General features: G+C 40.4%; 1 protein-coding gene across 1 annotated transcript; it reads left to right on the top strand.

Moving 5' to 3' along the window:
- Positions 1-11,562: 11,562 nt before the first annotated feature.
- On the top strand, positions 11,563-12,254 carry LOC145060024 (uncharacterized). The gene is made up of 2 exons (XM_079007762.1): positions 11,563-11,734; positions 11,986-12,254. Exons 1-2 carry the CDS (start codon positions 11,563-11,565, stop codon positions 12,252-12,254), a joined length of 441 nt encoding a protein of 146 aa, XP_078863888.1.
- Positions 12,255-16,204: the final 3,950 nt, after the last annotated feature.

The raw sequence follows: 16,204 nt of genomic DNA, 5'->3' as shown, positions 1-16,204 counted from the left end.
ATGGCGAGAGTGTTTTAGGACTGTAGTGTAGCCCATAGCATTTACCAGTCTCTAGGTTGCGGTAAGATGGTGGTAAATTTGTATTCACCTTAAGATTTCTTTGGTAAAAGGGTGTCTTCGAAAGCGATTGGGATCATCCAATTGGTTAAGATTACAAGAGTAATCTTCAGGATCTCAAGAGCTGAGTGATCATTATGTTTGGCTAGCAATGGGGCGCTTTTATTGTTCGGTGCAAGATTTGGGCAGAGGAATATCAAAGAGTCCAACATCGGTAATAAATTCGTTAAAAATATTAGCAGCAAATGAATGAAAAATCGAGCCATATCTACCTTTCATTTTCAAATCGAACTTCATTAACCTATTAGTGAGCTTAAGATTTCTTTTTTCCTAAAAATTAAAATTTAGGATGGATCTTTTAAAAAGCCTGGTCGAACCTTAAAACTATAACCAAATTTATTAATAATTGTTCTAAATCAATTTTATAAATGTTACATTATATTTTTTTTTAGCTAGCAAAATACATCCAAGGAATCTCCCTATCTAATAAACAAAACCATATGTCCACGTGTCCCTTCAAAACATCAGAATTTTGTAAAAGTTAAATACCCATTATACCCCTAATTGGTTTCACATTGAATACAATTCGATATCAAATCCATATAACGCTCTGTTTTGTTTCCATTTTTATCGGTGATAACAGTTGTATTCTTTAACTCAAATCCTGCACATACCCAATTAATAGAATGTGATTATGGAATCCGATTTCTTATATAAGGTATGATATCAATCAATCGATTACATTTAATTGAAATTATTATGTCAGTTATTATATTATATTATGTCGATGTCGATGCCGATGTCGATTTTATCATAATCTGCTCAATATATACTTGAAATATATGATATAAACGTTCCTTTACAGCATTGTGTTTCCAAGGTTTTGCATCATCGATTATTCAGTTTTCGAATATTCAATCACACAGTTCAATCCTTTTGGTAAGTTTCTGCTTCTCAATGTGTATATGTATTTGTTTTCTCTAACTAAATTGTATTTTGTAAGTCTCTGTTTCCCACTCATTGACAGAACATGGCAAATTTGAGTTAGTGTATTGAACTTTGACTGGAATTAATACAATTAAAACGATAATTGTTGTCCCTTCCCAATGTTCTCGCATGTTACTGCTGCTATTTATGTTGTTTAACCTATGATTGTTCTGTCTGTAAATGTTTACAGTAAGTCAAATAAGTCAATGGAACTATTCCCTCTTGATTATTTGTTTTTATTTTTATTTTTTAAATGACTCTAAATACCCAACTAATGTGTGTTTATTAATAAACTTTGTTCATCGTATAGGATATTTACGATTTCGTGTGTTGTGTGTGTGTTTTGTGCATGTTTGGGTATTCTTTTTGTTTGTATTAATTCAAATGGCATCAGTGTATTATATAATAAAATAGCAATGCAGTTTCAGTTCTAAGCCAAATATATCATCATACTTTAATTTTTTCGCCATGTTCTATTTGTGTTTTTTCTTTACCTTTTGGTTAATTTTGATTAGATATGTGTTTGATATAATGCAAAATTTTAAAAATCAAACGTAAATTGATATTATGGTAATAAAATTACAAGTTCATTGGTTATTTCATGTATTGTTTTTGTAACATCCGGATTCCAGAGTATATTATTTTATTCATTTATTTTGTATTTTGTGGAGGGACTCGGCGAGTTGGTGCTTAGACTCACCGAGTAGGGTTGCGGATTCTCATCTGGGTTCATGACTGGACTCGGCGAGTCCATGCTATTTAATGAAACCCTAATATCCCAGGTTTGGGACCTATTTAAAGGCCCTTAGGGCCGTCATTTGCGGCTACCAAACCTTAAGGGCCCACAGAGTTATAGCCACGAGTGGCTAGTATGTGTTATGTGTGGTATTTTGGGGAACTCACTAAGCTTTCTGCTTACAGTGTTATGTGTGATGTGTTTCAGGTACCAGTGATGATCGCGGGAAGGCGTCGGCATGATTCCTACACATGCATGGGATTTATGTATTTTGATCTTGGAAATATTCTGTGAAACAAAGTTATGATACAATGGGAATTTGTTAATAAATATGTTTGGAAAATGTGTTTTAAGATGCGAAAATTTGTTTTAAATTTTACAATGTTACAATTTGGTATCAGAGCCTTGGTTTGAGGGATTCGGATGCATCTTCGGGCGTATCTGAACTCAAACTGAGGATTTTAGGGGAATTTTGATACTAAAGTAAAATTTTAAAGAGTAAAAAGAGTTTTGGAGACAAACAGAGCAGAGCCATGTGTACGATCAGCCAGCACCCGAATGGTGATTTCCCAAAATACTCTTACAATAAGTGTTAAAAGATACGTTATGCTATGCTATATGATGAATTATGTTATGCATGCTAGAGTAGACTAGGTATTCTTATTAGGACTAGCGTGGCCTGATATATGATGCCTTAGTCTAGGGGTTTTGCTGCTAGAGATGCTTGAGAGTGTTTAGATAGTAGCAAGGAGCTCATGAGAGATCTGCTAGTGAGTAGCACATGATTAGAGATAATAGCGTACTTGGGATTTGGGACTCTGGGAGGAGGACTTGGATTGAATGCTGAGTCGGTGTGGTCGGTAGTATTGGGCCCGTACTACCGAAGGCACCGGGTTAGTGCACAACCCAAGTAAGAATCCTTAGGGTACCAGAGATCAAGTAGGGTTGGGATATCGAGTGTGTGTTCATCCGAGCAAATAAATGATATTTTATGTTATATTTCAGAGAGGCATCATGGTAGGGACACGCCACAGACCAAGGACCAGTGGAGGGGGTGTGAGCGACGAGGAGCTCCGCCAGATGATTCATGATGAGGTGGCTGCTGCCATCCGCAATGAGATTCCAGAGATGTTCGGGTCTATCAAGACCACCCTGATAGAGACATTCGACGAGAGATACGCTGCTCTTTCTGATGCTGTTGTTGTTGCGGCCACTGCAGCTGTAGCTGCGGCTAGACCGCAGGGTGGTGATGCGTTGCTGTTCCGGGAGTTCAGCAACACAAAACCACCGGAGTTTGATGGGACCCAGGACCCGATTGCAGCGATGAGGTGGATATCAGACATAGAGGGATGCTTCTATACTTGCTCATCTCCTGAGCACTTGAGAGTCCAGTTCGCATTGAACCAGCTTCGCTTGGGAGTGAAGGATTGGTGGAAGTTTGTGACGGCGCATTATTCGCCTGCTGAGCTTGCTGCAGTGACTTGGGAGAGGTTCACTGCTATGTTCCGAGATGAGTACGTTCCCCAGGTGGAGAGGGAGCGTTTGGCCCAGGACTTTCTGACCCTTAAGCAGGGTACTGATTCTGCACAGTGATTACGAGGAAGTTCCATGAGCAGGCGATGTTTTGCCCAGAGCACGTGTCCTCCGAGCAGGCACGTATGAGCCACTATCTGAGTATTTTGAGGAGGGATATACGGGAGTTCGTCGCGAACTCGACGTACCGGACATTTGCTGAGCTTCAGGCAAATGCCCGGAAGAGGGAGATAGAGCTGGAGACCCAGGCTAGGGAGGAGGTTGAGTCTCAGGGGAGGGATCGGCGACCGGCACAGTCTCAGTCGGCAGCCAAGCAGGCCAAGCCCGCTGATTCGCGATCTGGGAGTCAGAAGGGCCGCACTTGTGGCAAGTGCAGCAAGAGACACGATGGGGTGTGCAGAGCGAGGTCTTGCTACAAATGTGGCAAGGAGGGGCATATGGCCAAGGATTGCCCTAAGGGATTTGCAGTATGTTTTCACTGCAACCAGACCGGACACCGCAAGGCAGAGTGTCCACAGTTATGAGGGACAGCCCAAGGAGCACCTCAGGGATCTACCCCTGCTGCTATCAGAGCTACTAAGAGTCGGCCAATGAAGGCCGAGGTACCGAAGGCACGAGGGAGAGCCTTCCAGTTGACTGCGGAGGAGGTCCGCGCAGCGCCCGATGTCGTGGCTGGTATGTATTCTTTCATATATTTACTTTTATGTTGAGATTTTGTGCTTATATTATGTTATGCGTAGGTACTTTTCTTGTGAATTTTGTATATGCCTTGGTGTCGGTCTTTTGTATCTTTGGCTTTTAGTCAACACATCAGTATTAGTCGAGAGGCGTTGAGTCGACCTCTGAGAGTTTCCATAGCTGACGACAGAGCGGTGTATGCCACCGAGGTGATCCGAGGGTGTGTACTCGGGATTTTCGGCATTGAGTTTCCGATTGATCTAGTTCCTATTGCGATGGGAGATGTCTGTGTCATTGTGGGCATGGACTGGTTGAGCAAATTTGGAGCGGTTATCGACTGCGAGAGACAGTTGGTGACCATACGAGACCTTGGTGGGGGAGTTCTTACAGTGTACGGTGAGGGTACGCGTTCTGGGTCGGCATTTTGTTCAGCCGCTAGGGCGAGGTAGAGTCTACAGCAGGGCTGTAAGGGATTTGTAGCGTATGTGATGGATTCGAGGGTTGATTCAGAAAGACCGAGGTCAGTGGATGAGGTTCCGATAGTGCGTGAGTTCACGGATGTATTTCTGGAAGAGTTACCGGGTGTGCCTCCCGAGAGGCAGGTTGAGTTCATCATCGATTTGGTTCCGGGGGCTGCGCCTTATCGCCTTGCGCCTCCATAGATGCAGGAATTATCCTCGCAGCTTCAGGAGCTGCTAGGGAAGGGGTTTATTCGGCCGAGCAGTTCGCCATGGGGAGCGCCTATCCTTTTTGTTAAGAAAAAGGATTGCTCACATCGGATGTGCATTGATTACAGGGAATTGAACAAGCTGACGGTCAAGAACCGTTACCCGTTGCCGAGGATCGACGATTTGTTCGATCAGTTACAGGGAGCATCTTGGTTCTCTAAGATCAATTTGAGGTCGGGATATCATCAGGTGAGGGTGCGAGATGAGGACATCTAGAAGACAATGTTCAGGACTCGTTACGGGCATTACGAGTTCGTGGTGATGCCTTTCGGGCTCACCAATGCACTGGCGGTGTTCATGGATCTCATGAACAGAGTGTGTAGGCCGATGTTGGATCGCTCGGTGATCGTGTTCATTGACGACATATTGGTGTATTCGAGATCCAGAGAGCAGCATGAGGAACATTTGAGAGAGATCCTTAGAGTTTTGAGATCGGAGAGGCTTACGCCAAATTCTCCAAGTGTGATTTCTGGTTACGAGAGGTCTAGTTTCTAGGGCATCTCGTTAACCAGAAAGGGATATTGGTCAATCCGGCCAAGATTGAGGCGGTGATGAGTTGGGAGGTGCCGAGGTCACCTACAGAGATCAGGAGTTTCCTAGGATTGGCAAGCTATTATCGGAGATTTATCAGGGATTTCTCCAAGATCGCCGTGCCACTCACCAAGTTGACCCGGAAGGGTGTTGCTTTCTCATGGGGCCCAAAGTAGCAGGCCTCCTTCGAAACACTTCGCCAAAGGCTATGCGAAGCCCCGGTGTTAGCCCTTCCGGAGGGAATGGAGGACTTCGTGGTATATTGTGATGCGTCGATATCAGGGTTGGGAGCGGTGCTCATGCAGAGGGAGCACGTGATAGCATACGCATCGAGGCAGATGAAGCCTCATGAGATGAGGTATCCCATCCACGATCTAGAGTTGGGAGCAGTAGTGTTCGCCCTCAAGATCTGGCGTCACTATCTGTATGGGGTCCGTTGTACCATATACACGGATCATAAGAGCCTGAAGTACTTGATGGATCAGCCCAACTTGAATATCCGGCAGAGGAGATGGTTGGAGGTGGTAAAGGATTATGATTGCGAGATCTTGTACCACCCGGGTAAGGCTAACGTGGTAGCCGATGCCCTGATCCGTAGGGCAGAAAGCGCCCCGATGCAGGACGTTTGCATGAGATTGACAGTGATGACTCTGGTGTTGGACACCATTCGAGGGGCCCAGGCTGAGGCTGTGAGACCAGAAAACCAGAAGAGGGAACGAGTTATCGGGCAGGTATCGGAGTTCGTTACCGATAGCCGGGGGCTTATGACATTTCAGGGTCGGATTTGGGTACCGTTTGTGGGCGGGACGCGTACCATTTTGATGGAAGAAGCACATCGATCGAAGTTCTCGATCCATCCCGGGGCCACTAAGATGTATTTGGACCTGAAGAAGGAGTATTGGTGGCCCTGTATGAAGAGGGACGTCGCGTGGTTCATTAAGAGGTGCCTAACCTGTCGTAGGGTTAAGGCCGAGCACCAGAGACCGCATGGTAAGTTGCAGCCGTTAGAGGTTCCCGAGTGGAAGTGGGAGCAGATTACTATGGATTTTATCACCAAATTGCCGAGGAATGTGAGTGGCGTCGATGCAATTTGGTTGATTGTAGACAGGTTAACGAAGAGCGCTCACTTCCTTGCTATTAGCGAGAGCTCTTCTACGGAGAGGCTGGCAGAGTTGTACGTGAGAGAGGTGGTATCGCGGCATGGGGTGCCGATCTCGATTGTCTCAGATCGAGATGTGCATTTCACTTCCAGATTTTGGAAGAAATTTCATGAGGAGTTAGGTACGAGGCTGCATTTTAGTACCGCATATCACCCACAGACTGACGGGCAGAGCGAGCGGACGATTCAGACGCTCGAGGACATGCTCCGTGCATGCGTGTTGGATTTCGGCAGGAGTTGGGACACGTATTTTCCCTTGGCAGAGTTTTCCTACAACAACAGCCATCATTCGAGCATTGGTATGCCACCCTTTGAGCTGCTATATGGGAGGAGGTGTCGGACCCCTATTTGTTGGGGAGAGGTTGGGCAACGTGTGATGGGTAGTACAGAGATCGTGCTTTAGATGATTGAGCAGATACAGCAGGTCAGACAGAGGTTGTTGACCGCTCAGAGTCGTCAAAAGATTTATGCGGACAGGCGCCGGTCCGAGCTCGAGTTTCAGGTCGGCGACTTCGTGCTCCTGAAGGTCTCTCCTTGGAAAGGAGTGATCCAATTCAGGAAGAGGGGCAAGTTGGGGCCTCGATATATTGGACCTTTCAGGGTGATTGCGAGAGTAGGCAAGGTAGCCTACCATTTAGATCTACCTGCAGAGTTGGGTCAGATTCATGACACTTTCCACGTGTCGCAGTTGAGAAAAGTGTATAGCCGACGAGTCGGCAGTGCCATTAGAAGATATTCAGGTGGATGTGAGCCTGAACTATGTTGAGATACCGGTGGCAGTTACAGATCGGAAGATCAAGGTTCTGAGAAACAAGGAAGTGCCTCTGGTGCAGGTCCAGTGGCAGCATAGGAAAGGGTCAGAGCTGACTTGGGATCCGGAGCGCAAGATGCATGAGCAGCATCCATAGTTGTTTGCTGAGTGAGACTTCGAGGGCGAAATCTGATTCTAGTGGGGGAGAATTGTAACATCCAGATTCCCAGGTATATTATTTTATTCATTTATTTTGAATTTTGTGGAGGGACTCGGCGAGTTAGTGCTTAGACTCGCCGAGTAGGGTCGCGGATTCTCATCCGGGTTCATGACTGAACTCGGCGAGTCCATGAGTGGACTCAGCGAGTCCACGCTGTTTAATGAAACCCTAATATCCCAGGTTTGGGACCCATTTAAATGCCCTTAGGGCCGTCATTTGCGGCTACCAAACCCCAAAGAGAAACCCTAAGAGGCCTAGAGTGATTGTGAGGAAGGAGAGGCCACTTTTGATCATTTTGTTGGTGTGATTGCAAGAAGGAGGTGACCAAAGCAAGAAGAGGCTGAAGGAGGAGCGGTTCTGGTCATTTTAGAGTTCAGAGACTTCATCTTGAGGTATTTATTCGGACCTTCTTCAGTTTTGGTGTTGATTCTTAGAGTTAGGGTTTTCTAACCCCTTTAGAAAATGGATATGTGGAACAATTGGTCCCTTCTCGAGTTTATGCTTTGGATCTGGACTCAAAGAGGTCCAGAGACCTTAACCCTGGGAACTTTTTGGGTTGTTTTGGGAGCCATAAGCTTAGGATGTTATTTTTGGGGCTAAATCACCAAGTGGAACCTTGTAGATGTGCCATGAGTGTCAAGATTTGAGCTTTACGTGTTTATCAGGCTTGGGAAGGTTAGATCTATGGACCAAAGGAACAGATCTGACCTCAGGAGGTCAATTGAGTTTGTGCATGGCATGAACTCGCCGAGTTCTAGGGCAGACTCGGCGAGTAGGGTTAGGGTTTCCCGTAAATCACTCAGCGAGTAGACCTGCCGAGTTGGGGGAAATAACTCAGTGAGTCAGAGAGGGATTAGGGGACCGGAGTACAAGGCGGAACTCGCCGAGTTGTTCTTGAGACTCGGTGACTTGAGTCGGGGTAGCCCCGCGATTCATATCAGGTGTGACTCGTCGAGCAAGGGGAGGGACTCGACATGTCAAGTGAGACTAGGGAGTTAGTGGACACGTGTAGACTCGCCGAGTTGCCCAAGTGCACTCGACGAGTCGGGTCAAAGTTTGACCGTTTACTTGAGTTGACTTTTAGGGTTGGTCAACAATGAGGGCCTTTGAGCCAAAGGAGGGGTAAAATGGTCTTTTACCCTTCTAAGGGTGCCAAGAGAGGGTTAAGTCTAGTCCTGAGAGTTATATTTATGAGAGTATTACTTTATGTGATTAGGTGGAGGGTAGATTGTATTTCTACCGAGTCAGAGATTTACCGAGACATCTGAGGTGAGTCTTCTCACTATACTTTACCTTGAGTGGTAACTAGAGTTATGTGATAGACTTATTGTATGTTATTTGTGTGATGTGTTGCACTGCATTACTTCTGTGTGATTTATGCCATGTGTATAACAAAGTATATCAGAGTTAGAACTGGAAGGTTCACAGAGTTAGGACCAGAGGGTCCATAGAGTTAGGGCCCAAGGGCCCACAGAGTTATAGCCACGAGTGGCTAGTATGTGTTATGTGTGGTATTTTGGGGAACTCACTAAGTTTTGTGCTTACAGTGTTGTGTGTTATGTGTTTCAGGTACCAGTGATGATCGCGGGAAGGCGTCGGCATGATTCCTACACATGCATGGGATTTATGTATTTTGATCTTGGGAAATATTCTGTGAAACAAAGTTATGATACAATGGGAATTTGTTAATAAATATGTTTGGAAAATGTGTTTTAATATGCGAAAATTTGTTTTAAATTTTACGATGTTATAGTTTTTGTTAAATTTTGTAAATAGGGACCTCACAAACGCACACACATTTTTTTTAAAAGTTGTTATATTAACCCTGATAGTTTCAAAATGTTACTCAATTTTAACACTCTACTTCAAAAAGAATTTAGGTCAATTTACTTTAAATAAGATGATATTATAAAGACTTGGTTTAAAGTAAATTATTACATTGTTACCAAATTATAAGCACTGAAAGTCATGTGTACCATATTAGATGGTGAAAACAAAGATTTATTTCTTTATATATATATATATATATATATATATATATATATATATATATATATAGTAACATTTCACTTAAAAAATGTACAGTCTATTGCATTGTAATTTTCAAAGGTGGAGAAAATAAAGATTTAGTTTGTAATGATGAGTTAAGATAAAGATTTCTCTATAAATATATCCAAGGGGTAAGTAAGACGCATCCTAGTAATTTTTATGTGAGATTATTCATTTATTTACTTAAATTTCCTATTCACATCTTTGTTATACTCATAATAAGTTTTGATTTAATATCAATGCTAAATCTTTTTTCATTCAATTTATCTGCCTATTAAATTGGTTCATATTCCAATAGAGAAACCAATTTTTGCCCTTCTAATTTAAAGTATTGTTGCACAATTTTAGATAGAGATGTTTGTGGACGTTAATTTAGGAATCTTCTTTTGCCTACCACTTTTCTATTTATGAGGTTTAATTTTTCCATATCTAATTTGTTTCACATCTGGTTTGTTTTATGTGGGTTTTGCATATCTGGTTTATTTCAAACACTCCATACAAAGCGTTGTAAAGCATGAAATTACTATTGATCGAATGGTTGTTGCATTGTGTATATTGCATTCTTTTATTTCCATATCTATAAACTATAGCATCACTGTAGGTGGTGTTTGCTAATGTTTTGTTAATAACATTACTTATATTATTTCAACAATTCAAATTTCTAAAGGATTGTAACTATTGTCACACTATTTGAAATCTTTATCCTGCAAAGCCTATTTAATTCAAGAATATGTTCTTTTTATTACCCTTTTAATACAAATATTTTGTAATTATACCAAGTATTGCTTATATTTGTTAACCTACCTTTGGTGGTAGGTGTCACATTAAAACTTAATATGACAAGTGTGAATTCATTGTGTAAGACAACGAAAATAAAACTTCTAAACTTACTTGGAAGCCTTTAAAGAAATGTCACATGAAAACTAATACCCCCGCCCATTTGTTTACACCTTTTACACTCAAATTACATATGAATGAGGTACCAATGCAAACAAGCAAGTAGCTTCTTTTCAAAATTATTTATTATAGTAATGTTCTAGCAACCTACTTACAGAATCTTTCATGCTTAAACTGTTGGTTGAATCATTGTAAACTGTTTGTATTTTTATGTGTTTTAATAATTGAAAATGGTTTATTTTAATAGTCCAGGGACATAATGGTAAATTTCTATACAGTGGTATATAGTTTGTGTTTTTATGTGTCTTTTAGTTATCTTTTCTTTGTTTGAATGTTTGAATATACTTTATTGCATTATTGATTTTGTTCTTATACTTTATTGCATAATTGTAATTTTCTTCCATTGTTTTTCTTATTATTGTATATCTATCTTTCTGTTATAGTGACAATGGCAGATAGAAACATCACTTTGATTAAAGAATTGGACAGTATGAAGGATGATTATACATTAAAAGTGTCTATGATCTGGCTATGGAGATCAATTTCAGATGTTAACCCCTCTATTGTCAAAGCAATTGAGATGATATTGATGGATGAAATGGTAAAATCTGTTATTCCAATAGCATCTTCATTGATTAAAGAATTGGACAATCTGTTTATTTGCTCATTCCAATAATATTATTCAAAATCATTCATGGTTGAATAACATCTTCATTGTTGACCAATGATAAGAAAGGAGGTGTGTTTTTTGTGTATAGATATGGTGGAACGGGCAAAACATTTCTTTGGAAGACAATATCTGCAGCAATTAGATGTAATGGTGATATAATTTTAAAGGTTGCTTCAAGTGGTATTACATCATTATTATTGTCTGGAGGTAGGACAACACACACTCGGTTTATAATTCCGTTGAATCTTACGGAGTATTCTGTTTGTAAGATACCGCCTGATAGCGAACTCAACAAATTAGTAAGAAAAAGCTCATTAATTATCTGGGATGAAGCACCTATGGTCCACACGCATGCATTTAAAGCTTTAGATCGAGCTCTGAAAGATGTATGTAAGTTTGATAAGTCAAGCAACTCAAAAATTCCATTTGGAGGGAAAGCAATTGTTTTTGGAGGAGACTTCAAACATATTCTACCTGTTGTTTAAGAAGGTAGTAGAAAAAATATCGTTAATGCTTCTTTAAGTTCTTCATATATATGGCAACAATGCAAAGTCCATAGATTAACAATGAACATGAGACTAAACGTTGGAAGGGATCCATCTGATATTCGAAAAATACATAATTTTGCAAACTGGCTTTTGGATATAGGAAAAGGAAAAGTTGGTGGTTCGAACGATGGTGAAGCAATTATTGATGTTCCGGATGATATTCTCATCAATGACCCACATGATCCTATAGGTTCATTAATTGAGTTTGTATATCCTTCAATCTTGGAAAAATTCAACATTACAAGTTATTTTCAAAAAAGAGCTATACTAGCTCCCAAAAATGAAGTTGTCCAAAAATCAATGATCGTTTGTTAGCATTGTTTCCCAGAGACGAAGTAGAATATTTAAGTTCAGATAGTGTATTCCAATCAGAGTTTGTTCATGATCAGTTTGATCCCAATTTATACTCCCCATGTATTTTAAATGTTCTTAAAGTATCAGGTTTGCCAAATCACAAGTTAATTTTAAAGGTCGGTGTTCCAGTTATGTTACTAAGAAACATTGATCAGAAAAATGGTTTATGTAACAGCACTAGACTACAAGTGAAATCTCTAGGCAAACGTGTTATTGAGACAATTATCATATTTGGAAGTAATATTGGAAAGCAAATGTTTATTCCAAGAATGTCTTTAAGTCCATCTGAAAAAAATTCCCTTCAAATTTCAAAGAAGACAATTTCCATTGGCAGTATGTTTTGCAATGACAATTAATAAAAGTCAAAGGCAATCGTTATCAAAGGTTGGTCTGTATCTCAAAGATCCTGTTTTTTCACATGGACAGTTGTATGTTGTCTTATCTAGAGTTCAAAGTAGAGAATGATTGAAATTGTTAATTTTAGATAAGGATGGTAGACTTACAAACAAAACTTTCAATGTTGTGTATAAGGAAGTTTTTAGGAATTTATAAATGCTTCTTAGTTTTTAAATTCAAACAATTATGTTTTTTTTTTCTTTTTTTTATTACATTTTTTAATATGTTAATATTTTATTTTTGGGAAATCTCCAGAAAAGTCCTAAAATTTTAGTCTAATTTATGAAAAAGTCCCGAACTAATTTTGTTTACAGAAAAGCACAAAATACCGGCTAAAACTTCGAAAAAACCCTTTTCGGCCGGTATTCTGTCATTTTTCGTTAGTTTGATCAAAATATTAGGATTTTTCTGAAAATTACCCGATACCCAAAATATTAGGACTTTTTTGAAAATTACTATGAATTAATGGATATTATTATTAACTAATCATTTATAAATATATTTTTTTAATTATAAACAAAGGAAATACATTTGTTGCTAATTTCTAGGAATAGAATGGTCGAATATCTACTTCTTTATTATTTGTTGACCACTTCAAAGTCTCTATGTTTTTCCTATGTATCGTTGTGGATGTCATAGTGAGAAGTACTCTGTTATGCGTGACCAATACATGTAACACCCAGAATCAGGAAGACCAAGAAAAGAAAGGTTAAGCTCTAAGTCAAGAGTCAACTCGTCGAGTCCAGGGAGGAACTCGACGAGTCGGAGCGGGATCCGGGTCATTGAGTAAGTGACCGACTCGGTGAGTCAGTGAGTGGACTCGGTGAGTCTAGTTTGGGCAAGAAAAACCCTAATCCCAGAGGTTGTGCCCTCTATAAAGCACATTATAACCCACACTCAGCCTCTTTACTCCCCTTTTGAGTTCCAGAAACCCTAGAATTGAGTGAGCCTTTATTATTTGAGAGAATAGAGCCTTGGAGTGGAGAATCTTGGAGAGGGGCTTGAAGATCAAGGGCTTTGCTGCAAAGGAGTGGTGTAGATCTGGGATTTACTTCAGTTGGAGCTTTCATTTGAGGTAATAGTCTGTTTCTTGGGCTTTTGTGCATCTAGATCTACCTTATGTTTGAGATTTGGGCATTTTGAGTATGGATGAGATCTATTTTGAGTTTGGAGTAGATCTGAGGTTGCTACCTCATATCTAGGTTGGTAATAATCCAGAAAGTCATAAAGTTTAGGCCAATAAGTTGTTGGTGAAGCCCCTTTGTTACAAACCCTAGCCCTAGAGTGTTCTAAGCCTATAACTCCTTGGTTACACGTAAAGTTTGCCACTTTATATGGGGGTTAGGATCTAGAGGAATGGATCTATGGATTTGAGCCCCTGCATGGCTCGAAAAGCCACTGTATGGATTAAGAACTGAAGAGACTCGGCGAGTCACATGGGTGTACTCAGCGAGTTGTATGAACATGAGCATGGACTCGGCGAGTTGGAAGAACAACTCAGCGAGTCTGTTGAAGATTGCCTTGGACTCGGCGAGTCTGTTCTTGGACTCAGCGAGTCTGGTCGCAGAACCTCAAACCTTTTCTGGTTAAGCCTCGAAGCAGTGAGTCGGGACGTGACTCTGTGAGTTGAGCAGGATAGGACTCGGAGATCGTTAGACTCGGCGAGTCTTGGGGTGACTCGGTGAGTTGAGTCGTGTTCTAAGAATTTTCAGAGTGCAAGGACTCGACGAGTCAACGGGCTAACTCGGCGAGTATAGTCAATCTGGAGGATTGACTTTGACCAGTACTTTAACTTTGACCAGAGTTGACTTAGTTTGACTGTTGGAGGGCAGTTTGGGACTAAGTGTTATTTTTGGTATTAGTAGATCAGGGAGTTATTGGATTAGCAGTTCAGGAGTTGTCAGATAGCAGTCAGAAGGGTATCAGCAAGAACTTCAGCAGTGCAGGTGATTTTTCCTTCCAGTAGGAACGGGTCTAAGGCCACAATGTTGGCCCGTTTAGTTAGCAGTAGTTTCCAGACTTCGGTCCGATGCAGTAGCTAGTATGTTTGATGCCTTCGTGGCTCATGCAGGATTTATGTGTTAGGTGTTCCGGGATACGGTCCGATGCAGTATGTAGTATATGTTGTTATGCTAGTTGATATGTTTATGCCATGCTATGTTCAGTAGTTCCGGACTTCGGTCCAATGCAGGGGACAAGGTCCCAGATAGTTCCGGACTTCGTTCTGATGCAGTTAGTTTCGGACTTCGGTCCGATGCAGGGGACAAGGTCCCAATCAGTTTTCGGACTTCGGTCCGATGCAGAGGGCAAGGCCCTGGTTAGTTCCGGACTTCGGTCCGATGCAGAGGGCTCGACCCTGGTTAGTTTTCGGACTTCGGTCCGATGCAGTGGGCAAGGCCCAGTAGTTGTTTATATGTTATTGTATGGTATGTGGTAGTTTGGGGGAGCTCACTAAGCTTTGTGCTTACAGTTTCAGTTTTTGGTTTCAGGTACTCAGTTTTCAAAGGAGGAGCTCGGGAAGATTGCAGTGCACACACCATAGTTAGACAACCTGGGATGTTTACTCTGATGAAAAGAATAGGTTTCGAAATTAACATTCTGAATTTATGTTATGACCGGTGATATGTTTTTATAAATATGATTTTAGTAATATTTCAAAAGAAATTTTTAGTCGTGATTTTTGGGTCGTTACAATACAAGAGTTGATAATATTTATTAATACACAATCAATAAGTGTCTACTTGCTATTAGGCATGATGTTATATGATCACGTATTATTATAAAATATCATTACATGAACATATAGATCTTTCATTATGTTCTTTAACCTAATTACCATCTAACCTCCAAACATTACCCGGTAACAACCATAAAATTACACACATCTATCGATAGTGAAAAGTAAATTTTGAATGAAAATTTAAATAGATAATAACCCTTCACTTGTTTCCATATAAATTATCATTCACGTTTCACTTTTCACATTTTATAGATGTGTGTTAACCGATAGTTGTTAACATGTAAGGTATAAATGTTGGTTTGTAGTTAGGTTAAACAGCACAATAGGAACACCAACATTAGAGGAATGCTAACTAAGTTGATCTCACCATCATACCTACAACAATGCTTAGGAAGAATGTAGAGAGTTTGAGTGGTTAGGAAACAATAGAGTACTTACACTACCAATTTATTCCTAGAAATTAGCAACAAATGTATTTCCTTTTTTATAATTAAAATATTTTTTATGTTTATAAATGATTTGTTAATAATAATAGGGTTTTTTTTCCAAAATAGACCTTATATTTATACTTTTTTTCTATTTAAACCAAATTGTTTACTTTTTTTCCTAAAAAGACCACATTTTTGGAGGATCTTTGTTATTTAGAAGAGATAACCGGTTGACTAAGTCAATAGCTGGTATCAAGGTATCAAGTATGCATGTACCTTATCCCCTCCATTATACGTCACTTCTCTTCTTCTACACTTGTCGCTAGGTTTCATTGTTGCGATTCTAGATACACAAGTCCATATGCAAAACTAGGGCTTTTTCTAAAATTGCTCAAGAAGAAAGCCATGGCATCCAACAACGATGCCAAGAAGAAAACTAAGAAACACAAAAAAAATATATGTTGATTATGAAGATCCCGAAGATGAAATTCTCGTGTCAGACATGCCCATGGACTATGAGAGGGAAAAGGTAATAACTGTTTCATTCCAATCTGTTAAAGATCCTTTTCTTACCAAACTTTTTGAAGATGAATCTGAGTTTTTTGGTGAAAAAGATGAATATGTAGATGATTTAGTTCATCTAGAAGATGACAAGAATGACATTGGTGGTTCCAATTCTGTCCATGATCCTACCATAGAGTGGAATCTCATGGAACCAAAGGTCGGAGAGCAATATCAAAAT

This window comes from Lactuca serriola, chromosome 6 (assembly GCF_051521515.1).
Source record: "Lactuca serriola cultivar US96UC23 chromosome 6, Lser_US96UC23_V15, whole genome shotgun sequence".
Lineage (NCBI taxonomy): Eukaryota > Viridiplantae > Streptophyta > Magnoliopsida > Asterales > Asteraceae > Lactuca > Lactuca serriola.
The sequence above is the reverse complement of the archived record's forward strand: the minus strand, read 5'-3'. Positions and strand labels throughout refer to the sequence as shown.

Coding starts and splice junctions, on each gene's coding strand:
- LOC145060024 (XM_079007762.1), top strand. CDS start 11,563: ATGAACATGAGACTAAACGTTGGAAGGGATCCATCTGATATTCGAAAA. Junction 11,735..11,985: donor TGACCCACATGATCCTATAG/GTTCATTAATTG, acceptor TTAAAGTATCAG/GTTTGCCAAATCACAAGTTA.